The sequence below is a fragment of the Babylonia areolata genome, chromosome 8, assembly GCF_041734735.1.
Source record: "Babylonia areolata isolate BAREFJ2019XMU chromosome 8, ASM4173473v1, whole genome shotgun sequence".
NCBI classification, from domain to species: domain Eukaryota; kingdom Metazoa; phylum Mollusca; class Gastropoda; order Neogastropoda; family Buccinidae; genus Babylonia; species Babylonia areolata.
In genome coordinates this window covers 13,234,693-13,262,634 of record NC_134883.1, presented here as the reverse complement: position 1 = coordinate 13,262,634, position 27,942 = coordinate 13,234,693, and the positions used below count along the sequence as shown (strand labels likewise).

Below are 27,942 nucleotides of genomic sequence, written 5' to 3'. Positions count from 1 at the left end.
AACCATTTCACTGCAGATTTTATTTTTACATTGTTCAAAACAGTGTCTGAGTGTAAAGCATGCTATAAAATAATTTTAAAATCAATTCAAATCAGATTACCAGGAAATCAGAATACAACCATCTAAAACATGTGTAATTTACTTCTTGAATCACACACACACAGACAAAAATCATTCACAAAAACAAGAGGTGACAGTATGAGCAGGTTCACTTTCCTTAATACATGAGCAATGATTATTCAGAGAATCACAGGAATTTCAACAACCGATGATAGCAGATCCACTCATCAATACAACATACTTCACAAGAAGTTAAGGACCACTTCATAAAACCAGGCATGTTTTCATAACATGTTTAGAGATGATATCAACCATGCAAGGTGTGTATAGTATACCACTGGCTGTTTCGGGCACACCTGAAAAATGAACACCTTGAAAAATGCCTTTGAAAAACTGAGGTTTCTGCCAAAAATTGACAGTTATTCAGTTATTTACAAATGACAGCTATGAAGTTTCATTATAAGAAAAAGTGGAAATGACTGAGCACTTTTGGTTAAGGGTGGTGCTCATTACATTGGCAGCATACACCACTGTCTGCAGAAAAGTTATCATTTCACCATGTTCCCAAGGAGTCCTTAACTTTTTGTGAACCCTGTATGTCATAGCATGAATCGCCTCAAGGAGGAGGCTTATTTAAAAGCCGTTCACATGTTTTCAGTTTAACATGTATCATTTATGATGATTCTCGCTACCTGCTACAAATTACCAAAACATTCAATTCTAGAAAGTGTCTTAAAATAAAGCACAGGTACAGGAGTCATGATGGCTGCCGGAAAAAGAGGGCGATAACCAGCGGGACAAAGGGGAGGTTACCTACTTCCGGGGGGTTATCGGCCGTAGTTTCGTCTGCTCCGCATAGGCGGATAGTAGTTTGCACAGGACAGGAATGTCAGACCCCTGCCGGAGTCTGCACTAGTTGGGTCACGGTTAAGTATGTGTAATTAAATATGTATTTGGAATTCAAAGACCAAAGGCTTCAACAACCAACTCCTTTGCATCAATGGAAGACACTACATTTCTGATTGGAAGAACAGACATTCGACAGCTTCTTTGTAAATATGGAGGTGTGCATGTTAAGCCAATGCTTATTTTAGCCATTGTAATAAATACAAATTAATCAGAGTACAGGTAATCCAGGTTAAACTAAGCTACACAGTTATTGTGGGTGATTATTCAAGCACTGAAAACAAGTTAAATGTGACCGGGATTAACAACTGCAGAACAACTTTGGAGAAGGAGGGAAAATTCAACAACTAATATTCCAAACTTTTTTTTTTTTTTTTTTTTTTTTTTTTTTTTTTGCAAATCAGGGAAGTAGCATCTGTGTGTGTATGTGACATAAAGATTAAAACAACTTTATGACACTGCTCATAAATTCTCTTCATAGACAAACCTGAGCTGTGTAAATAAAAGGATATTATTCCTCAAGAAAAAAAAGTTTCTGTACAAGATGCAGCCATTCTCAAGTAACCTTTGTTCATCAAGGAGAGACTGAAATAATATATGCCATACTTAAAATCTTCATCCTTGAATAAAAACATTTTGAGTTCTGAGTTTTGTAGCCTTGCCATCGAAGAGAAGGGAGTAAACATAGCTTTTATTAATTCATAATGCTTTCGTTGAAAATAATGTGGACATTTAACATATTTTGTTTTATCTTTTTCAAACAACTAACTGGGTCCAATACAAGCCAGAGCTCCACCTTTATGTCAAAATAACCTTTTAAGTCAGTAATTCATTGTTATTCAATGACAGGTCAATAAGAACAAAGATGACAATCCTTCCCCACCCCAATTCTCTCTAAATACATAAACTACATTCTCTGCATTTATCCTTCAAAAAAGTTTTGATCACAGTGTATTTCACTTATAAAAATGTGCATACCCCCATCCAGTACCATCACTCACGCATACAAATTAAAACTCTTATAAAAATATGCATGAAGGCATTCTTTGTTCACATGCTTCCAATACTTGTTTGTTTGCTTGTGGCCTAATACTGTATGTACTGTTTCCCCCCTCCTTTTAGGTACTGCAAGGAAGCCTATTTAAAAAGTCCCAACTTTTGCTGCATTTGTTAGACTCATACATGTTCACTTCAACATCTTGGCTCTGATAAACCTTTTTCTGGAGTCCAAGTGGCACAAAACTATCAGTTCTTAATGGTAATAATACTGGTATCCCTTTACGACAAATTAAAAAGTACCATTGTAATTTATCACAGCTAAATGTTCCACTTACAACCCTAACACATTTGCACATGTTTTCTCACACAAATTCCATAACCATGTTTCACTTTTACAGAGTTCACTGAGGTAAAAAATAACAATAAATATAAATGTCAAATCATATATATTAACAGAAAAGAGCTGATGAAAATACATGCATGCCATAAACACACGAATATACACACACATGCAGCAAGCGCTCATTCATACATTATTTTGCTCATTTGAAAAGATTGTATGAAAAATTGGACAACCAATATCATTTGACATTCACCACACAACCGTAGCAAATGAAAAAGATATGTAACTGACTGATCTGAAATCATCATTAAGCATTTCAATCATGATGTACATGGCAAGACAGCAGGAAACAAAAATCACTGCGAGTTCGTGCATACAGTCATAGGCACTCACAAATCTATGATTATAAATTCAGCATCATAAATAGAGTTCATGATTTCAAAAGCATGTTCAAAACTAAATAGCAGCAGTATCTACATTACAACAGACACACAAGTAACATAGTGTGTTGTTGTGGCAAATACAAATGAATTTCCTCAACATTTCTTGAGGTGTGCGTAGGCTGTGTGACTCACTGACCGTATCCATGTCTTTTTTCTTTCTGTGGACATATTTTCACATGTATGTTTTTACAGAGAGAAAGAGAGAGAGAGTGTGCGCATGTGTAGTGTATTCGCCTGCTTGCTTCTTGAGAACTTTCAGCTTCATCTTTTCTGTCCTGATGTACACAAACTACCAATCCCCAATGTTTGAGGCTATGTGCATGTGTGAACACTTCAGCAGTTGCTACTGGTGATGGAATTTGGAGGAGGCGGCAGGGGTGTGGGTGAAGGGGTAACTGTTACAGTTATCTACTTTCAGTATCTCTTCTAACCATCTATAAGGTAATGACCATCTTAATGCTAAGTATGATGCTGTGCAACAACAAAACAGAGGAAAGTGATCTTGTATACACATGTGATATTCAATGGAAACCTCTTTATTCTTATGCTGATCTAAAAAAGACCAAAACGTATCCACACGTCTCTGACAAAATTAAAAAAACGACTTGGAAGTAAATTATCAAGACATAAAATATAAATAAACTATATTCTGAAGTTTCATAACAAATCAAAACATAAATGAAGTTTCACAACGACTGGTACTTTACTATCGATCACTTCAATCAACTCTTAGGTTTCACAACAACTGGTACTTTACTATCAAACACTTAAATCAACTCTGAAGTTTCACAACTGGTACTTTACTATCAAACAAACAAAAAGGTAAAAATAGAACAAAACAAAAAACAATTTAAAAACAAAACCACAAAAATTTAACTTCAACTTGAGATCAGGTAATAACACATCTAACTGTCACAAATATGACAGCAGAAGCACATACTGAGAGCTGCTTTGTTTCGCTGTTTCTTATTTAATGCTTACTTTAGGACGATTTCAAGCCCTCACCGCTTACTGTCAAAACAGTACTTCTGGGTAGTCTTTGTCAACAAAATATGAGAAGAACAGATTAAATTATTGGCAAAACAAGATGAAATTAGATTAAAAATAAATAAATAAATAAATAAATAAAAATGACTAGCTAATCATAGGCAGAATGGATCAATTGCAAACAATGAGAATAAATGATTGAATCAGGAACAGCGAAATGTAGAAATGAAAGATTCAATCATAAGCAACAAAACGTAAAGAAAAATGAAGAATGGTCAAATTCACCAGCAAACTTTAAGAAAAATAAAAAACAGTAAAACACACCAAAGAACTAAAATCACTAACAGCAACATGATTTAAATCAGATACTGGTAACATTCCCCTATCACAAACAAAAGAGCATGGGCAGATATATTCTAATTAAGAATGAAGCTACGTGTAAAATTCAAAAACCTGGTTTCCCAGTTTGTTGACAAAAGTCAAAGTGTGGCCCTAGCAGTGTTTTCAAGTCAAAGGCATATTGTGACAGTTACAGTGTGTGCCTGCAGGTGTGTGAGCATGTGTGTGAGCAAGTGTGTGTGTGTGTGTGTGTGTGTGTGTGTGTGTGTGTGTGTGTGTGTGTGCAGGGTGGATTAGAAGGGTTTTCAAAACTGGATCGTGATAGCTTTGGTAACCACTGTGCTGGTGAAATTTGCTGCAATGTTTTGTGTTGTATGGTAGACAAGTTTTGTATGGATGATTCTTTCATTTAACTGGGTGGAGTGAGGAATTCAGTGTAAAGTGCCTTTCACAAAGGACACAACGCTGAAACAGGGCTTCAAACCGTGGTCACTGGATCTGTAGTCCAACAGATTTGGCCACGGCACCTACACTTACAACTATCCTGTTACTACTACTATTATTATTATTATATTGATCATCTTTATCGAAATACAGTTTCTTTTTTCTAGCCCATGAAAACAATTCTGACAGCCTGACAAACAAGTATTTTAAGGACAAAAAATTACAAAAACTACAGCGCTTTATCCTCCATCCATACACAGTGTAGATAAGTTTCAATTACATGTCTTGTTAGGAAATGGATCTCTGCTTTGGCCCTCTTGGCAAATGATTCCAAAAGTCTAACAATAAAACAAGGATAGCAAAATGCTAGACAATAACTACAAACTTCACAGTTCCACTCACCTAAGAATTATATTTAAAAAATCTTAAAATGATTTTTTTTTTTTCCTAAATCATCATCGCCATGCTAAAGACAGTTTATGAATACCACGCAAAAGACAGTTTATGCCATTCATTGATGTTTGGCAACAAGAGAGATCAGAGTTTCTCATCACCATCCCATCCTTGTGATACAAACATGAGGAGGCTGCATATGCACGACAATCAGGAGGGGGTCTGGAATGATTTGTCAACATGCCTGGACATACAGGGAAGCCAGCAGCAACAGCTCAGCAGCAAAGACCCCACCCCATCCTGAGGCCAGCAAGTGATGGAAAAAGGCAGCAGTGGCTGAATATAGCAGCCTCTCCCTCAAGCACGTGCACACATCACTCCCGGATTCTGTCTGCCGTTCCAGGAGACGTCAGTCGTGGTCTGGCACTGTGTCCAGAGCTTCGCTGCTTTGGCGAGTGGTGCACACGTTCTGCAAAACCAGAGACCAAACACAGGCATGTAGTTGAGCACAAGGCTTGCAGTCTTTGAACAGTACAGTTATGAAACTTTTTAAACAGATTAAAAAAAAAAAATTTAAACACAATTTTTCAGTTCAATAGATTTCAGGCAGATTTAAAATCATTTCAAAAGTTTATAAATATATTCATGAAGAAAAATAAAGAAAACAGAAAAAAATCAAAACTAAGGACTTTTTGACACAGGCATACAAAACTGCTTAAGGACAGTATGGTTAACTACTTGCTTAAAACTGTAAACTTAACAGTACTGATAAGCCTCAGGCATAATTCTCAACAGCCAGGTGACCGGAACATCAGACGTCTGGGGCAGATTGTTCAAGGCCACTGATTTCAAGCCCCGCTCTGTGGCTGGTAAGTGGAACTCTGTGGAGACCTGCAAGCCCTTTTGTGCAAATACGCATGCAAGAAAAAAAAAGAATTAAAGATCTTGTACAATTAAAGATTCCGAAATGTATGACACAGTGTTTGGTGCAGTATGGAAACATGAAATCAAGGAGTATGGCTGGGTAAAAATGGTCAAACATGTATTAAAAAAAAAAAATGTATATATATAAAAAAAATCACTGGCAGAAATATGAAAATGTGGGATGTGCAGTGCGTGATCACAAAAGCAGAACTAGTGAGCCATTACTTTCTTTCAACATGGAAGGTCAATCTGGAAACATCAATAAAGCATATCCCATTCTTTTGTTAAAAAGTGCACATGTACAAACGTGTGTGTCTGTGTGTCCATGTGTATCTGTGAGAGAGAAAGAAAGAGAGAGAGCATGTTTCCATTTTTTATATATGACCTTTCACACATTATGATATGCACCTTTTTTTTCATTTATGGATCAGTATGGGCAGCAATCACATATGTGTATAATCATTACTGTGTGCATGGTGTGTTTTATCTTCAGTTTAACGTCTATTCACTATAAGTGTTTTTAGACGGTGCATGGTGTGTGATTGTGTGTGTGTGTGTGTGTGTGTGTGTATGTGTGTGTCATCTGTGTGGTGAAACAGACAGAGGCAGACAGAGAACTTGTACAGCAAGTTTCTACAAATACATTGATGAAAAATGAATTTTACTCTTGTCTGCAGATACTTAAAAAAAATTTTAAAAAAAATAAAAGCAAGGTATAAGAGAGAAAGATAAGAACAGCAAGAACAAGAACACACCGAAGGAAAACAAGTGAGACAATAACATTTTTAATAGAACATTTTTGAAACACCAGATTTCAAACAAGTAAAAGAGTTCCTCATTTTGTTTATTTTAGCTGAGATTTTATATACCACATACTTTAAAATGGCAATATTCATTGTTATATAGACATAATTTTGGAGAAAAAATCTGGATGTTGAACATTTTCAACAAATATAATCTGATTGTTAATCATTATTCACCTATCAATCAGTTATTGTCATTGAAGATTTAAACAGTAGTATTCATCCAGCTACAGCAAATTAAAAATCCTATCAGACAGCTCAAAGAAAGTTTAATAAAAGAATTTTTTTTTAAAACATGTAATGCAGCAGCACCACCAAAACACAATATATATGCCTGTACGCAAACACACACACACACACACACACACCCCTCCCCCATCCTAAAACAAACAAAAATAATGTACAAAGGGGGGGAAAAAACCCATCAAATTTTATTTCTGCCACACCATATTTCTTTGTCTAGAATTCAAGGTGATCTCCCTGGCTGCATGTTTATCTGTTTTAACTCTCAAAGTGGATTTCTTCCACTCAAGTTTTCTCAGGGACCTCTCTCCTGTTGCCTGTTATTTCACATGCACATGCGCACACTGGACCTCTTTGTTTATCATCTCATCGTAGAAAAAAGTGAGTGGAGAATGGAGAATACCCTGTCCCGTATCAATGGGTTTGACAGCTGAGTGGATGGACTTCTGTCCAACAGGTCTGGGATTCAGGGTTCAAATCCTGGCGCCATCTGGTGGAGGTTGGTTTTCCAGTCGAGAAGGAATTTCACAACTCAGAATCAAAAGTTGAAATAATTTGAACATTTCAAGTTTCACACCATCTACCTCAGCACAAATGGTACATACAGGAAAGGCTGGGGCTGGTCAGACTGTAGGCAAAATGAATTCACAGCTGCATCAATGCTGCCTGGCCACAAGCGACCAACTGTGGTATTGCAACAGACTGTCATGAACTGGAGGGAGTTCCAGGCCAGTGTCACAGTTAAGGCTTGGCCATGTCCGACATCTTGATCTGATTGGCTCCTTTAACCTTCCAGAAAACAGCCTCTGTGCATACCACTAAAGTCCTGACCAGATCAATGCTGTGGTTCTGTGACACAAAATGCTCATGCAATGCACAGTTCCTTCTGATTTGATGTTCCTCATAATATTTGTCCATTGGTCTCTCTGATGGTGTGAAACCTATCTTATGAAGACACAACTTTTGATTCAGAGTTGTGATTTTTTTCCCTGTATGCATCCATAATTAGAGAACCAAGTCCAACAAAGTTTTCCCAGACTCTTAGGTCAATGTATGCACACATCTGCCAGATCTGCTAACCTAAAATGTACAAAAAGCCACTGGTTGAATATGAGTGACCATACTAGTTGTAGCTCATTAAGGCCCTTTGTCAACACAGAGTGGCCTTTACTACATAAATGTTCAAAAGAGGGATGGGGACCCTTGATGTATTGCAGATTTTTTTTTGTTTTTTTTCCAAAATATTTTTGAAAGTTCTCTGCAACATAAACACAACCAAATTTTAATCTTCACAACACTGTTATGATGACTGATAATCATAATAATCACAACAATAATCATAACAATAGCTATGAAAATCTGCAAAGTATCTTGTTAATTTCTTGCGATAGCAAAATCTGTCCAAATCAAACTTCTCAAAAACTAAGATATCTCTTATGCTTTGGTAACAGCAACAGCAACACATATCAATAACAATAATACTCAACATCATAATGAGAGAAAGAAGAGAAACTACTATGAATGTTTGTAAACTTCTTGTCAACAGAATGATGTTTAAAAAAATCAAACTGCTCAGTATTCTATAATATCATGGACATGTACACATCTTTAAAAAATTTTAATTGCGTCACAATATCCTTTCAACTTGACTGGGCAACATGAACAAAACAAAAAACAAGCAAACAAAAAAACACCTTAAACTACTGAGTGTGGATTTTCCTACAAACCAAAAAATTCATATACTTGATTTTTTTCCCTTCTTTTAACACACACACACACACACACACACACATACATATATATATATATATATATATATATATATATATATATAATTATCTTGTGAAGTGGACAAAGCAGCTCAAGCACTTAAATGTGCTGACGATATTTAGCACAGAACTTTTTTTTTGCTTGTGTTACTTGGTTTATGTTTGGCACATCAGAGCAATCCATCCTTGCTTACTATTCTTTGATCAACACATACTGACAGTGAGAACCAATGAAATCTGTCAACTTTATTAGAAAGTTAAAACTCCATATCATTTGCTACAAGGACCAGTCAAATTCGTTAACTCTGAAAGCATAAAGTTTAAACTCCATGATCATTCACTGCAAAGGCCAGTGAAATCTATTTAGTGTGTTATCTTAGTCTGGAAATATGTTTAACTACAAATACAAGTAAGATAATATATCAGGGAAAAGCTGAGATTCAAATGTATCAAGCAAGCCACACACCACCACATTTTTGTATCTTCAGGCAAAAATGTAATAAATACCCTTTGGCAAATAAGTCTGTTGGAAGCAGAATGCTTAGAGTGAAATTAATTCTGTACATCTATAGACAAAATACAACTATTATCAATGGCTATAACAGAGATTTGCACAACACACACAAACACACAAGGAACATTAATCTTATCTGAACTCACAATCACCAATAAACAAATAATATAAGTTATCGTTGAGATATAATATATGCATATAAATTTCATACACATATTTGGTGGCAGCAACCATATGAATACATTTTACTGAGCTATTTTCTTCTTTGTTTTAAATAGTGAGGAATACACAACTGTATCCAAACAAACAATGCCAAATAAACTACACTTTGTTATGTACACTTTGTTTACAGAGATCCACCCCCTCATGCATGATATACATACATATATATATTTACATACAGATAGAAAGATAGATAGATAGATATGTCATTACTTAAACTAAAAGAGGTGTTGTATGATACCATCGGAGGTGTGAGGAGTGGGGCGAAAAATATCACAGCTGGCTCTGGTTTACTTTGGTATTGGTCAGATCAAAACAATGCAAACATGGTGACACAATGCTATACACTGTTATGTTATCATCAGTTACTTCCATATCATCACAGGATATTACAACATTTTACACACAATGCCAGTCATAAATATCTCGTTTGTTTCAAATTATGGACACTCCATGCAATGAGTAACATGTCAGTAAATACCATCATCACTACCATATGCTTGACAATACAAAACAACATGATTTGGGGGTGGGGCGGTGGTGGTGCATGTGTGTGTGTGTGTGATCATGTGTGTGTTCATGTGTGCGTGTGCGTGTGCGTGTGTGAGCATGCAGGCATGTGTGCATGTGTTTAACCCATGCAACAATCTACATGTGTGTGTGTGTTGTGTGTGTGTGTGTGTGTGTGTGTGTGATTCTATTTTTTCCTTTTAGTAAAACATTTGCATCTCCATTCAGAGTGCAGATGCAATATAAATTCAAATCATTATCTTCTGATACATGGATAACAAAACCACACACAGATACACGCTGAGAAGCCAACAACAAACTTATATCAGTGACTGGACCCTCATCCAAATGAGATTCTATTTTTTCCCTTTCCGTAAAGAATTTGCATCTCTATTTTGAGTGCAGGTGCAATATAAATTCACATCATTATCATTTGATATATGGATAACAAAACCACACACAGATACATGCTGAGAAGCCAACAACAAACTTATATCAGTGACTGGACCCTGATCAATACCTTTAATTTTCAAGATACTATTCCATTAGTGAGCATTTGGATTACTGGGCAAGTGTTACGTAAGTAGTCAACGTTAATAATAAATTTCAAAGGTAACTTTACCTTCACTCACTGAGAACAATTTAAACGGACTGCTAACCACAGAAGCAGGAAAGAAAAAGGTATGCCTCCCACTGCACATGTGGAGCATCGGACAATGGTCTTCCTTCCATGACAAGCTATGACAATCCAGTCACAGCTTTTCAGTTGTTAAAGCATTAGATGTTATAGGTAAAACACTGGAAACTGACCCAGTATATAAAAGTTACCTCTATTCTTTTCACTGCCCGCCTTATTTTGATTCCCTTGCAGAGTACTCACTCTGACCATCTTTTACCAACAAAAATGTATGGCAACCGAGCAGTCACCAATGTCCTCCATAGCATTTAAATTGCATTGGGGGAAAAAAAAGTGGAGAAAAAAGTCTTCAATCCAATGCCCAACACCAATACATTCACATATTCACCTAACCAAAAAAAAAAAAAAAGAAAAGAAGAAAAACACAAAGTCATGACTTTTTTGTTCTCCGTCTCTCTAAACATAAACCACACATATTCAGGAAGAGGATGGTTTGTGGCTCACTTTGGTTTAATCCTTGTGAATTAAAAAAACAAACAAAAAAACAAAACAAACCAAAATCAAACAAAGCAGCAGACAGATCACAACAGTCAGCCTGGTGTGTGTGACCATATGCACTAAAACGGTAGCCATGAATGATACAATGCAAAACCAAATTCAATGCACTGCACATTGCAGTACAATCAAAGCTGCCAACACACGAATAAGCATGCACACAACCTGCCCTCACCTCACCCCACCCACCCACCCCTTAACCTCTATTCACAATCACACATACCTGTCAAGACTGTTGAAGCTGGTAAGACAACAGTTTAATCACATTAGTTTAAAAAAAAATAATAGATCAATATATGTATAATTTTTTTTTAAACCACCGAAGCTGAACATCTCTTAACAAAAATCACCCTGACAACCCAAACAACAAGTCTTTGCCAAAAAATAAAGAGAGAGTGTGTGTGTTTGTGTGAGAAAGAGAGTGGGAGACAGAGAAAGAGAGTGCAAGTAAGAGAGAGAGGGAAAGAAAGAGAAAGGGGAAAAAAGGCATGTAAAAATATAAGTTCTGTGATTATACAAACGCTCACTTCACTTAACACTATAAAAAAAAAAGTTCTTTAAAAAAACAAAAAAAACAAGCATTTATCCACACACACACACACACACACACACACACACACACACACACATACAGCAATCACCTATCAAGAGACATTTTATCAACAAACTGCTGCAACTGGGGCAAAAGTAAAGCTTGTGGTCACACTAATGCATACCAAAAGTGGAAACTGATAAAACGCACATCACTGGCGACACCTACATTCACCCAACAAACACACACCAGCAGCAATACATACATTCTACTGACAAACGTGTACCTCTAATAGTTCCATACATTCACATGACAAATACGCATCACTGATCTTCTTCATCACTGGGGCAGTGCACACAACAACCGTTCACCAGGAGCCAGTTGCACTGCTCGGACGGAAGAGCCCAGTATGATCGTAACCCGTTACTAACTGTGTGTAGTATGGAACTGACCACAGATTCCTCCAGTTCTCTCAACTGTGTGTCAAAATCTGGACTTCTTTCAACAGTTTTCCTGTCCATTCTGCAATGTTGTCAGGCTGTCGTTTTTTTCTGTCCCCCCCCCAACCCCCACCCCCACACACACCCTCACCCCCTTCCATCTCCCTCCCTCTACCTTGGAGGACAGTTTAGGCAAGGCAATTGGATCTTGTTACATGGTCATACCAGCTTAGCTTTCTTTTCTTAACTGATCATATCAGTGGATCTTTATAAGGTCCAATGTGCTGCTTGATGGATTGGCCTACTTGTTTGTTAGTGATGTGATCAGTGTACCTGATGTTTAATATCTTGCGATAACACCTCATTTCCATGGCTTGAATTCTTCTTTCCAAATCCACCGCGAGGGTGCATGTCTTGTACACAAACAGGAAGATGCATGCAGGAATGTGATCTTCATCTTGTGTTTCACTGAGATTTTGCTGTCCTTCCATGTGTGGACAGTGCTGATGTTGCTTTTGTTTGCCTTTGTAGGAAATCTTGTTTGGATCATTAAAAGCAGTAAGTAAATACTGACCTGACAAATACACATCATTCTTTACTTCTAAACTTTTAATCAAATATGCCTCACTTTCAGACATGTTCATCTGACAAATGTACATCACATACCACCTGATGAAAGTGCATCACTGATAGCTGAGAACATTTCTCTGACAAATGCATTCTGTCTTGAAAACATCTGCCGGTTAAATGATCATTTCTCTTGCCAACATTCGCATCACAAATGCACAACTTTTTCAGGGAAACCATTCACACATAAAACATTTTATAGACTTTCGCTGCCAGTTCTAACAAATGCAAAATTACTACCTTTTGTAAAATAGCTCCATACTTTAATTAGTTTAAATGTAAACCATGGAATGGTTAACATTGGATTCTGTTCACCAATCAAACCACATTCATAAAAATACCATTTTCCTATTTACACATAAACTGAGAAAATTCTATGCAAAAAAACTACCACCTAAACCATCCAAGTGAATCATAAAATGCACAAAGTCACACAAAGAATATTAAATCCAGATCTCTTTAATTACAAATTAATTACAAACTGTACATGTCTTAAGTATTATGGCCTCAATTACTGCATTCTGAGCATCTTAAACTGAAAATTGGAAAACCAGTTTTTGCTTAAATCTCTACTGTTGCGCCCTTATTTTGAATAAAACATCCCATATATATATATCTCTCTCTCCAATGTCAGGGTGGGGGTAGTGGGGGAACAGGTGGGAAAAGAAAGGGGATGGAGGGGATGTGGAAGTTGTTCCTGCTGATTGGAGATCATGGCTAACTGTAATTATTCCACAATGGGAAACTACAAGAAAAGTAAATTCCCCATTGCAGCCGTAAGTTACCTGGCATCAATCAGTAAAGCAATATTTTACTGACTGTGGCTCAGTACACATCCAGCAGAAAATGCATCAATATTGCCTGAACACTTAAAAAAAAGATCACAGATCCCATTCCATTTGTCTTCATAAGGCTTGTTATATGTCTTCCACTTATACTATAGTTGTTTCTACATGGCAGTACAAAAACTATTAATAACTTTGTACAGAAACCTGCCTTTAAATCTCTATAACCTAAGTGAGAGTGACTTGGTTTTTGATATGGAAAAGTTCACACCTGGGGTCCAGGGACCGCTTAACCTATGTACATCCTACAACCAAAACAAGATTAAAAAGAGGGAAAAATCTGCCAATAAAGGAATCATTAAAATCAAGAAGCACTCCCACCCATGCTAGAAGAATCCACGCTGAAAGGTCCATGATTAAGAGAAAAGCATACATGCATCCAATAACTTCTGAAGCAGCCATCCACCACCCTTAGGATCTACTCTCATTTTCCCAATGATGAGATCTAGTTACCACACTTAGACTACAAGGCATTTCAGATTACAAGGCCTCTATTTTTCTTCTTCTTCTTTAATTGGTTTTAATTATACAAAAGTGCAACATGCTATGTGGCTCAGCACATCAAAATTATAAACTAAAGTGAAAAAGATTTTTTTTTTTTTAAGAGCACTGACTGGTTGATCACTGTTGCTGCTATGGCCATGTTTACACCTTCAACTGCTGTCAGTGGTGAGGCACTGATATCATTGGAACTCAATTCACATGCTGCATCATCTGCTTGCTTGTGTGCTCCAGAAGTCTATTGATCTCTGCCTACTTGAATCCATCTGTAGTCACTGTTATAGAAACTTAAATGTTTTTATAAAACAAGATTCTCCTTCACCCATCAGCTGCTCCCACGATAATCGCAGAAGCAATTTGAAGTAGCAATTTAAGGGAATGTCCTTTGTTTTTTGTGGTGCCGTTGCAGAATCAGTTAGACACTGGACATCTGATCCAGTGTTCACTAGTAATCAGGGTTCAGGTCCCTGTTTCAGCATGGTGCTGTGTCCTTGAGAAAGGCACTTTACTCAATTTTTCCTCACTCCACCCAGGTGTGAATGGGTACTTCCCTTGGTAAGATTAAAACAGCTGAAGGAAAGGACTGGGCCCAACCTTCCTATGCCAAACCCTTGGCACAGTGGATATGCATTCACTGCCCTGATGGCCATGAAAGGCTAAGGGACCTTGAACCTTGTTTTTTAACCTTTGTTTTTAACACCACAAACATCACACTTCCTGGTTAAAAAGTCGATGTTGATATGATTCTGATACAAAACAGCATTTCGAGAGATTTCAATCATACATTAGGTGCGTTTATTGTAAGGCACCTGGGTTGATGTTGAGGGAAAAAGTATTGCCTTTCAGTCTATAAAGTACAGTATTCATTTAAATCCAAGAAATCTTTGGCAACTGGAAACCCTGAATGCATACACAAGCACACACTGGTCTGCAAATGTATCCATCCATCCATCTATCCACCCTGTTCCAAACGCATGCCATCTATATCCAGTTACAGACACCATCTCCCCACACTGCCTCCTTGCTTCATCTATTCTGCTATGTTTTATTCATTCATTTCCTAGCAATACCAGCTGAATAAATGGCTTCTGATAATAAGACTCAAAGCACCAAAGGGAAAAAAGCCACGCACTGGCAAAAAAAAACAACAACAACACACACACACAAAGCGTAGAATGTGCTCAAAAGATGCACCTCTGTTTGATCCATCCTATAAACCCACATTACTAATGACAATAAAAATGGAAAGAATTATCATAAAAAAAACAAGAGGCAAAGCCTTCAAGACTCACTAGTGCTTCACGCTTTATCCAGTAAAGGAATCATGAGGAGAAAATAAAAAGAGATTTAATAAATCATTGAAAAGTGCTCTGCATTAAATATGATATATGAGATAAGCTTCGGAGAAAAAAAAATTATTTAAAAAAAAAAAAAAAAAAAAAAAAGACATGCAAGCGGGATTTAACTACGCGTGTTCAGTTCTGATGCAAGCAGACAAATCCCCAAGGCTGCTGCACATCTGACGTCTAAAACTTAAAGCAATGTTGACTTTTTCTTCTTCGTGCAATAAACAGATGTGATTGTAGTGGATGTAATATCACCGTTTAAATCATGTTTTGTTTTGGTTTGTTGTTTTTTTTGTTTTATTGTATCTTGATTACTCTTTTATTTCGGCAGTAAAGGAGACATTGCCATCTTCTTCAAGTACATCGCAACACATGGTATGCTAGATCTCTAGATCTGCACAAACCAGTCTACAACGGGCTGAAAGAAATGATCAAATCAGTTTTTCTTTTATGTTCATTCCAGTTAATTCAGTGTCCACTTATTTCAGAACACATCTCAACAAATTAAACTGTTAATGATTTGGAAATACAGCTTACTATTGGAGACTTAGAACCTGTTATTGGCATGACTGTGAAGATTTTTTTTTTTTCATATTATGTTTAAGCCAGTTTTGGTATTGGCAGACAAATTAATTTCCAGAGAAAATGGCAACTGGCAGACAAAGTATTTCCAGAGAACATGGCAATGTTAAAGTTTACCATGGACACACACACACACACACACACACACACTAACAACCGAACACCAGGTTAAAACATAGACTCACTTTGTTTAAACAAGTGAGTCAAAAAATGCTTGTGTTTTCTTTAACAATCACACTGTTTTAAGTCCAGTCCTTATCTATGCCTTTTCTATTACTAGTATTAGAGGAGGAAAAAACAGTTCTAGCCACACACACACACACACACACCCCAGAGAACCCTTTTCCACACCACCTCCTTCCCTGTCCAATCAGCAGCTCTGCAGACCACTCAGCCACCAGCCACACCTAACTGCAGCATCACACAACAGCAGCAGACCACACAATAATGCTATCACACACCACTACACAGTTCACAGCCACAGTCCACGATGTCTGGTCACCCTCCCGGGGTGTGTGTGTGGGCTTCCAATTCCATGTGCGACTTTTCTCAAAGTGAAGTAACGTCATGTGAGGGGGACAAAATTCCCATTGAGGAGAAGGGGTGGGTGGGCAGGGGGGAGGGGTCATGGTTGCACAGCAATTCATTGCTTGCCGTCCCTGGCTCATCAAAAGTCAAAGCAGGTGCAGGGTTGTGAGGTTAGGGGGCGCTGCTTCATCACATGCTGCAAGACAAACAAGACAGACAGAGCAACCTGGTGTGAGGCACTGCACCTTTCTCTCCTCCACCTCCTCCTCCTCTTCACCGCACCTTTGTCTTTAATGCACACACACTCCAACCTGAACCAAAACAACTCACTCACACACACTAACCAATTAATATTACAAAATTACATCCTGGCATGAGGCATTGTACCCCACTTCTCTTCATCACCTAAATTCAGTTTTTAACACACACCCATTCCAACCTGAACCAAAACAACTCACTCTCATACAAACCAGTCCATGTTCAAAATCATTTCACATGTTTTATAGTCTGACCAAAAACAGTTATGTTCACAACAAATCTGATGTGAGCATTGTCAAAAATGTTAATGAAAATGGCTTATCATAATCAAGTGCATCTCTCAATCAGTCAGTGTCAGTTTAGAGCACCATTCTTCTTGCCAGAGGCATTTTATGCATTAATGAACCTGGACATCTGTATGTGGAATTATGGTGTCTTAATCTATTCTTAATCTATGACAATCAGGTGCTCGAAATAACATTGTAAACCAGCTGTTGCTAACATCATCAACAGCTACATATACGTTGTTTTTGGGGTTTTTTTTTTTAATTCTACCAGCATAAAGCCATTTATTTTTCAGCAAGTATGGGTCTGAAGACCTTACAGTTAATACCCAAATAGAAAATGTTTTCTCTCAAAGAACAGAAAATGTCTGAGCTGACATTTTAAAAGCTAAAACCAATGTTTCACAGATGTTTTGCAGCCGATGGACAGAATGCAGCTGAAGAAACCCCATCTTCTGATGGAGAACCAGTAGAACATATCTGGTAGTAAGTATGTTAAGCAGTGTTTCAACAGATTCACTGTTGTACTATTTACTTGCATAGAGATCACAGTGAACCGCAAGTGTTTGAAATATCTGCGGACATATTTTCTACCAGAAATGTTCAAACAGTCAAAAATAATGCCAAAGAACAACTTCACAGGTCCAAGTTACGACTCATGTTGAAGCTAAAAGCTATAGTGACCTACACTGTGCTGTGGTGAAATACACTGAAGCCCTAAGATCAAGGTGAACTGAAATGGGTCACAGTTGTCTGTGACAGATCATGTGACCCAAATAAAGGGTCAAGGGTCAATGCTGGCCATCTGGAGGAAGTTGGTGGATGTGTCTGTACATACGTGAATATATACGCATATACATTCTTGCACATGTGCATCCACAAGAGCTGATGTGCATATGCAAATGCAGGGGTGTACAAATATAATTTTGTTGTTGTGTTTTTGTGTGCAATCAATATTTGTGCTGGCGTATTGAGAGAAAAAAACAAAAACATGGCACACTTTTGGTCAAGTCAGTATAAACAATCACTACATCCGCTTTAAGTACTTCTGTTAATCTATGACCAGTTCATTTTGAGCCTAAACTGGAAAGACAAGACAATTAGCCTGCTTTAAGCAGAATATGTACATTTAAAAAAAATATATAAAAAAAATTTTTTTTTAAATCAACACAAAACCAATCTGAATGAAAAGTTTGCAACAGAGATACTTAAGTGCAAAGCCAATCTCAAGGCACAACATGCTGAGCAGACCAACATTCCAATGGTCTTCAAAACCACAAGCCAAAACATTTGTCGCAGGACAGGAAGAACAGGAGAAAAGGTACCAACAGGATGTCTAACACGATGATACAAATTGTTACACTGGTGTTAGTCTTGATATAACGCACACCAAGTACTGACAATATACAATGATCAAAGTTCTGGACAACATACAATATATGCTCACAAAGTTCTGAAACTCTGAAAGGTTGCATATTCATATAAAAAAAATAAATATAATTCTTCAAAAGTGGTGAGAGGTGGGAAGCAAATCACCTGTATCTATTTTACATATTAAACACTTTCAAGAACACTTTGAAGTATATATGCACATGCATTTCTGGTAATTGTGTGTATGTGTACACACAAACACACACATATACACATATATTTTATATATATATATATATAGCGGGAGAGAGAGAGAGACATATATATCTATCTATATATATATAGTGAGAAAGAGAGAAAGAGAGAGAGATAGAGAGAGAGAGAAAATCTAACACTCATATGAAACAAAAACAAAAAAAAAGTAAGGAAGACACACTTTGAATGTGTTTGTGTGTGCATGTATGAGCACACATGCAGGTCCATGCATGTGTATGTGCAAGCATGTCTGCGCAATAAAAGCAACAAATTTGGCTATTTTGAGTCATGAAGTCACACTAAAGCATAACATACCAAAACAATGCCTTTCTGAATACGCGAAAGCTGCAATATTTTTCACAAATATTTCAATATATGATGAAAAATCCTCTATACTGTCCAGAACCTCCTGTCAAAAAACAAACACACACAATGTACAAAGTGCTTAAAGCATGTTGTTTTTCTTCTTTTAAAATATCCACAGTATAAGTATCTTCCATCTAAGCTGTTGTTTCAGGCTTTGTAAATTCTACCCAGATGGCTATAGCTAGCCTAAGAAGAGGGGGGAATTATGGCTGTAGCTAAGCTAAGAAAAGGGGGAAATTACCTATAAAATAACCTATATTTTACATAAGATTTTCATCAGATCAGCTGAAAGAAAAGGTGGCAGAAAACAGCTCTTGCCTGTTTTCTTCAATGGAAATAAATACTGAATCATTGCAAAAATCACACAGGGATGTCCTAAACTTTTTTTTTTATTTACAAAGTCCATAAAGCCCTCTTCTCACTCGCTGCCAGAACTGCTCAAGCTCAAAACATTATAGTAGAACCTGCTCTTTGTTTTTGTGAGAAAATCTGCCAGGGAATGAAGCTGTTTCACTGAAAATTTCAAGGTCTCCTATTATGTTCTTAGAATAACAGCTACACCTGAATTTCCTTATGGTCAGTTTTTTGTTGTTTTTTTTTTTTTTTTTTTTTGGTTTCAGCTCCCCCCCTCCCCCATGCTTTGTCTTGTTCAACTGAGATCTGACATACATATCCAAGATCAGGAATCATAATTTGGACAAGCAAATAAACTTTATCAGCAAGTCGTAAGAGCCTGCTCCAAACACATGCTGGCAACATTAACTTACAATGACCAGGCTTTCAAAGGTACGAAAGGAACACAACAGCAGCAAATGTAGCTTGAAAAAGAACAGTATACACATACAATACAATAGTGACAGGAACTTCCAAAGAACTGCTGTGCACACTCGTATCAAAACATTTTCACAACTATCAAGAGAAAGCACCCGAGCAAACAAAAGCAAAAACATCCAACAATCAACATGACCAAAGTTCTGCTGGCATACACCTGGCAAAAGTCTACTACAGGACAAAGATGTCCAAGCAAAAAGGTCAAACAACAAGTATACAACATTACAAAGCATGGTAGCCAAATAATAACAATAATAATAGTAATAATAATAACAACAGATTAATGATAATAACAACAACAACAGGACACAGGAATAGAATCCAATGTACCGGTACCTCTGTACCAGTGCACAGGATCAAACACCTTTGAAAAATTACTGGCAATTAGCAAAAGCTATTCCCGAAAATAAGTGAAAATGTCATTTAATGACTCAACCAATCATCTTCAATAACCACTCTCTCTCACACACACACACACACACACACACACACACACACACACTAAAAGGAAACAGAACACAAAACACAGCGAATAAGACATACTGACAGTCCTCTTTGCATGTTACTATAAAGCGTAAAAACTAAAAGAAGGTTGCTTTCAAATTTAATACTCAACTTGTTATTCCCATTGAACCAGAAATATGCCTTTAAATGTAGTTAGGGGTTGCTGTTATTTTTCTGCTTGGCTGCCATTTCATATTGCATGGATATTATTATTACTAAATATGACATAGCACAAATCACTTAAAAATAGAAAATGGTCACAACTCCTCTGGCTGAGAGGGGATGGGGAAGGGCAGGCCATGGCAAGAGAAGGCAATGCTCCAAAGAAATATAAGATATATACAGAACAATCTGTTCTTATTCACTGTACATCATTGACAAAAAAAAAATAAATGGAACGGTAAAACTTTAATGCATGCTCTTAAAACACTCCCCCACGCCCATTCTCTTCCCACAACCTGTGTGTGCATGCATGTGTGTGTGCTTGCGTGCTCGCACATGCATGTGTGTGTGCATGCATGCATGTGTATGTGTGTGTGTGTGTGTGTGTGTGTGTGTGTGTGAGAGAGAGAGAGAGGTGGGGAGAGAGAGGGGGGAGGGGAGAGAGTGTGTGTGTAAGTGTACATGCATGCATGTGTATTTTCAGAAGTGGGCATAGTGTCTTACATACAGAATGTGCAAACATAATTGTGCTTGCATACACACACATGCATACTCTCTCTCTCTCTCTCTCTCTCTGAAGTTCAATTACTGCATGCAATGTGAGCAATAATGGCTTTTGGGGAGTAGCTCTTCAGGTTCAGGTGCAGGTTAGGGGCGATGCCAACCATCGTAGCCTTGTGGCTTTATACACCTTATCGGTTTTCATTTTTTTGTCGTTTTGGGTTTGTCTGGTGTTTTTTTTGGTCAGGTACTCCCAAGCCCAGGCTCACCTTTGACCATCAAAGTCAAACATTGTTTTCTTTATGATATCGTGGTCATCAATAAGTTTTTTTAAAGGCATTCATGTTAGGTGTACGTTTGATTTCTGGGGTTTGTCTATTCCAATTGTTAGTTACTCTGTAACTAAAATCATATCAAATTTTTCTAATATTGCTACTATAATGCTGCTTCTGACTTTTTTTTTCTTTTTTCTTTTTTTTGTACATTATTATATATTTTATACGCTTGTATCAAGTCACCTTGTACCCTTCTTGCTTAGGCAAGGAAGCTTAAGATATTTCAGCCTTTCTTCAAAAGAAAAATCCTTTATTTCATGGACTTATTTTGTTGCTCGTCTTTGTACACCTTCGACTGCTGCAGACTGACGCTTTAATTTTGGAAACCAAACCATGTTTGCATATTCAAATACAGGTCTTACTAATGCTTTATATAGTCTTCAAAATGTACTGCTGTCCAGAAATGTGAAGGTACACTTGATTATACCAATTCTCTGATTTGCCTTATTTATTATGCATGCAATATGCTTCTTCACATTTTTCAACATTAAACTCTTTATCACCAATTTTCATTAAGTAGTCATGTTCAGGGTTTTTGCTACCAATATGGAGCCCTTTGCAGCATTAAAAGAGATGTTCCATGTGTCTGTCCATTCCACTAGTGAATCTTTGTCTCTTTGCGATATTGGTACAATAGAGTGTCATCAGCAAATAGTTTACAAGTGCTATTTACTGACTGTGAAAGATCATTTCCAAATACAGTAAAAAGAATAGGTCCCAGTATACTGCCTTGGGGAATTCCACTCAGGACATCCACACCACTTTTTTATGTGGCAATATTAATTCAGAATCAATAACAAAGTATTCATAATTTTAACAACCCTGTGTCATGAATATTATACATAAAACATTACTTATGTTATTGAAGCAAGCAAACAAGCAAAAGAGATATTCAGCTTTGAGAAAGCCCCTGAAAAAAATGTGCTGGAAATGACCCACTCAGATCACACAAGAAAAAATTTTAAAATATTCAAATAATATAATAATAACAATAACTGCATACTTAAATGTTTTAAGAGATTCAACTATAAGTTTTCACAAAATACTACAAAATACTGAGTCCCAACCAGCTGCCATACTTTTCCCTTTGCTTATCAAACTGTCTTGATCACCTTAATTTATCATGTTAATGACCAGTTCCTCTTCCCCAATCCCTCTGGTGCCTTCCATGACATTAAAACAGTCCAACTGTTGCCATCTTTGCTGCTTTTCAGACCTGAGTCATGTTTATAATTGTTTTCTTATTCCCACAAATCATGGTTTTTGTTTCAAATGATTTTTTTTTTTTTTTTTTTACCATATAGTTTCATATTAAACACATTAACAGCACTTTACATATTCTTAACAAACCTGGCACACCACAACAGTCCTTTGTCAAAAAAGGCTGTTCACAGGAGGAGTGATACAGCATTCACTGGTCCAAGAGTGTAATTACATACAGTGGAGCAGTTGTCTGGTGGCAACGTGCCAGTCTATGATGCAAGAGAATCTGAGTGTGCGGAATCGAATCCAACACTCACCAGAATTTTCTCACCATCAACTAGTACCTTGCACGGTGGTCTGGACAGTAGTCATTCAGATGAGACAATAAAGTGAGGTCCCAGGTGTAGCATGCACTTCAAGCACACTAAAGAATCCACAGCAACAAGAAAGTTGTCCCTGACAGTATTCTGTAGAAAAATCCACCTTGACAGGAAAACAAATACACTTGCACACAGAAAAGGGGATAAAAGGGTGGTGCTGCACTGTGTCAGCTGCTGTCCCCACTATGGATTACAATTTGATAAAAGTGGAGAGTGTCTTGCCCAAGTTAATCCCCACTCTCCACGCCAAGAGAGTTTCTGGACAGTCAGGATGGCTCCCAGAGGCTAACTAGTCCCGAATGCTGCAGCACCAGAGAGCCAGTGCAATCTTACCTCCTAGTTTGAAAGTCATGGTCCTTCACAAAAGACCAAGCTGTGAACAAATTCATGGTACAGTGGAGAAACCACTGATCAAACAGCTCTCACTTTGCCGCTGGCCCAGTTGTAAGCTTATGTCAATCTCCGATGTAAACCAGCCATTAAGTCTTGAGTGGAGAAACTAAAACAGGCAGAAACAGATAGTGATGAACTAACAAGGAGACAAAGAATGTGCACTCACCACTGGTTTTTCACGGTGCGTGTTGACAGCCGGTACATCCAAGGCCAAGAACTCCACCCTACAACCATAGGCTACCGGTGTCAACTTTATCACTGTATGCAGAGGTACCTTCAGATACGGTAGGTCGTCTGAAACAAGAAAAGTTCATATTTTGATAGGCAACACCATGCAAACAAAGTAATGTAAACAGTAATCACATCAATTAATGCCAACATCATTATATACAGTAACATCATTAAATGCAGTTGCACCAAGATCATTACATACAGCTGCACATATCTGAGTCGATCTCGAATTTAATAACAAATAACAAGGACTTGACTTGTTCTAGTAATGTTCTAGGAAATGGCACTGTCCATTTAAAAAGCTTTCTCAAAGACAGAAATCAATTACCCTACAGGTATAATCAAAAAGATCTGTAACTCTCAAAAACTAACAATTCTAGGCATACGCTACAAAACACCTAATGTCTTGAACAACATTCATTTACAGATTCTGTGACCAACACACAACAATCTGATACTCTTTTTTTTCCTAGGTAAAAAAAAAAACTGGCTAATTATTATATATACTATCTTTTCAACAGAAACAAACACAATGATATCTATAGGGAAATCATTACAAAAGAATGTGCTAAAATGAATACATACAAACCTAGCAAAATTAAACATATCACTCTTTAGACTTTATTTCTGATCACCTCCACTCCCACCCCCAAATCCCATATTCCGACACTTCTGAAGCTGTATGTACAAAAAGATAAACCATTATTTACCACATTCACAAGTGCAGTTTGATTGAATTACCTCAATTACCAATCAGAAAATGTGCACATTATAACAACTAAACACAAAGGAAGAAATCAATCTTCATTATCGTAACTGGCAAGAGTATATTCTAGATTGAGAAGGGGTGGTGTGGATACTTCTAGCAAACACGCTGCATAGAATACATACTTGTATATATTCAACACGCAACTGACGGCAGATACATAGATATTGGAGTTATCAACACCTTGATCAACCCTCAATAATACATCCATTATGCAGAACAATAAGGTTGGGAAGAACTAGAAAAAATAAAATAAAATATAAACAAACCACAACAAAAACATGCTACATACGCCTAACTAGATGGAAGGCTATACAACAGAAAGCTTGGTCTCTGAGGCAGTGAGACAGAAACAACCAGGCCTTTGTGAAGAAATCTTTCAAGCACTGAGGAGGTTAGTTTGAAAAGTAGAAACAGAAGCCTTTAATGTTTAACTAGGCTGAATTTAACATGTAACAGTTATTCTGTCGTAACAAATGAAATTTATTTCAACTATGTAAGCAGGTTATTCTTTGCATACACATTATTAGGGGTGCAAGTGTACAAGGTAAAAAAAAAATTTTTTTTAAATGTGACAAAGTAAAACTCCACAAAAACTCTGGAGGATTAGTTTGTAACATCACCAAAATTAGCATCAAATATTACTCACTGTCAGTAGTGCCATGTATAAGGACTACCGCCCAGGAAAAACAATGTCTTTTATAAAATTTAAAAAAAAAAAAAAAAAACAAGTGAAGAAACGTCAAAACCAACAGTGATCTTATTAAGCTGAATACCAATGCCTGCAAAGTATTCTTGCTCCAACTCTTTCTCATCCTCCTGTCCTCTTTGTGACTGAACTTGATAATTTACCATCGCTGCAAATGATTGGTTAGACATCTTTCACAAAAAGTTGTTGTTTTTTTAATCCTGAACCTGATGGAATCAACCTTTAAGTCCAAAAGAAACAAATCACAATGGAAAACAACTGGATGCTCACTACAAAAAGCAAACCACAGTAAAAATGAGGTCTGCTGAAGATACCAACCCACAGCAGAATAACTAGATTTCTGTTTGGTGAGCCGCCACACATCCAGGTTTTACTACTTGTGCTTTCAGGTGCTCCACAGGATGTGTACGCTTCTTAATATTCTACCTCCAGTAAATCTAGTGAATGCCACAAAACCAGCTCAGGTGTAGCTGTGTAGGGGGAATCTGAGATGAATCTACCCTCTGACTACTGTTGGTGACTTCGCTCACCAGTGGTAGGGCGGTCACCTCACTAAGACATGACAGAGCTTACAGGTCATGATGTCAGTCACGCTTCTGTTTTGAACTTCTTCCTCTTGAGACTTAAGCATTGCTTTTGTTCAGCAAAATCAATTGACACCATTGATAAGAACAGAAAAAAGCAGCAGCAGCTGCACTTCAACTTCATGTCACACTATCTCATTTCACCAAGGTTGGGCAGTCAAGAGGTTGTGGATGAACGGCAACTGGGCAATGCCACAGACTGGGCCAGCACAGAAAATGACCAAGCAAGAGGAGGGGCCAAAAAAAGCCAGCCTGTGCGGATGCCAAGTAACAACCCAGATCTAAAGGATACAGAACACGGAATTTTATATCAAGAATGACACAGAAGACAATGAAGCGAGAGACAGACACAAAAAAAACAAAAGCCAGACCATGCGAAACTGAGTCAAAGCCCATATCTACAGAAGGAAGCAGAATATGGAGTTTTGCATCAAGACTGACTGTGAGTCAGCCTGTATGATGCTCAGCCACACGTCAGCTCTAGAAAAGAGGAAAGGAAACCATAGAATTCTGATACAGAGATCACACCCTCAAACAATTAACTATCATGGAACCAAGACCAGTACAACTTGACTTCAGCGTCTTTGGCCAATAGATTGTTAAACTTCATTCATCGGTGGAATTCTGACAAAATGAACAACACAGTGCTCTGCCCAAAGGTCATGTCTGGTGAAGGGAACAGGGAATGTTGTCTCTTGGGAATTAACTATCCAGATGGATCATCAATCTTTTGCTTCAGGAAGGCTCATTCTCAAAGAGCGGTGAAAACATTTCTGCCAACCCCTGTCAATTGTTTGCAGAACAATCAGGAAATTCGGTAGGAACACTCGTACTCTGAGCCACATCAGCTTGTTCCTTCCTTGTACTCCATAGCTTAATCCACCAGGCACAGACACTGTCTGACCGAGACACAACAAACAATTAGGCTGATTGGTCCACTCAATGCAATTTCAATGTAAACACGCACATGATTAGCTAAGCATCATGTGAGACCAAGGTTAGTAGTGACTGCCCTGGCCTCATGATCGATAGGTCCAGAGCATCTGGGTAATGTTACAAGAGGAAAGCATGTGGCCATGCTCTATTGTCCAAAATGAACTCTTCTGAACAATTATGACATTGGCGTTGTTGGAAACAAACTGTGATCGAGCATAACAAAATATGGCAAAATCGTAACAACTGGCATCTCTCTGCTCTTATGTGTGGAAAAGCACCAACCACTCTGTCAACTGTGCAAGTCTGGGATGATCTCATACTATTATGACACTATGCGAATGTGTTACCAAGTTAAGGTATTATTCAGAGACTGGCATAGAAGGTAATATGTGATATGGCTTAAGGACCACATCAGTTGTCAGAAAATAGGAAACATTTTGAGAGAGAGTGTGCGTAGTTTGCACATGTACACAGTTATTTTACAGAAAGTATGAAAGATTTTGAGAGAGTGTGTACTTAGTGCCTGTAAAGTTATTTTACAGAACAGGTGATAATGAAAACACATAAACACACACCTTGAGTTATTTAGAAAGCACAAAAGACACACACACACACACACACACACACACACACACACCATTTAACCCAGCACCTGAGACTAGCTGAATCGCCTAACCACAGATCAATGACAGCAAAAATATATATATATATAAATAATCAAAGTCAAGTGGACAAACGGACTCAAAAAGCTTGTCATTTCTTCCATGACTGACCGGCATCCCACCTTAAAACACAACCCACAATCAGTGCCTTGAGAAGACAAACCATCAGTGATATCCACTGCACAGAACCCTCTTTTTCTTTTTTAAAGAATATTTGTTTTGGGCTTGGGGGGCGGGGGGTAGTCATTCCTCACAGCTGCACCGTACATATTTTCTTGCAGTAGATAATCTGCATCAAGACAATAATTATGTCCTATACCTGTACCATGAAGTTTGCCATGTGAAAGGATCACATCTAAGACAGAAATAAGAAAAGAAATGGGGGAGAGGGGAAAGAAAATGAAAGAAATGAAGAAACATGTTAAAAAAAATTAATTAAAAAAAAAACAAAAAAAAACCAGCAAGTCCTCATTTCTGACAACCTCCACTTTCAAGTTTCACATTGTCACAGGAAATGAAGGAGAAAGAAAGGTGAGTTACACATACATGTAATGATCAGAAAAGTCCCAGCTCATTTTGACTGAGCTCCTGTGTGGACTTGGTTTACCACCAAAAAAAATAATAAATTAAAAAAAAAGTGGGGGTAGTTTGAAAACAAAGAAAACCCCAGCAACCCAAGAACTTCCCAGAGGTACCAGCACATAAAAAGCTGTGAATTC

At 37.5% G+C, this 27,942-nt stretch overlaps 1 protein-coding gene across 10 annotated transcripts in view; it reads right to left on the bottom strand.

Annotated features, from left to right (window-relative positions):
- LOC143284546 (6-phosphofructo-2-kinase/fructose-2,6-bisphosphatase-like) overlaps positions 1–27,942 on the bottom strand; it is a 98,389-nt gene continuing 70,447 nt past the window's right edge. For 6 of the 10 annotated variants that reach the window (XR_013055563.1, XR_013055561.1, XM_076591311.1 and 3 more), the window contains 2 exons: positions 23,502–23,629; positions 1–5,383 (listed from right to left, as the gene is read on the bottom strand). Coding sequence is in view for 5 of the 10 variants with exons in the window: in XM_076591311.1 (XP_076447426.1) it covers positions 5,324–5,383; positions 23,502–23,629 (188 nt within the window). In the remaining 5 variants the exon portion in view is untranslated. Of the gene's footprint in view, positions 5,384–12,209; positions 16,689–23,501; positions 23,630–27,942 lie in introns of those variants that run through there. The other 4 variants (XR_013055564.1, XR_013055562.1, XM_076591309.1 and 1 more) reach the window with 3 other exon arrangements.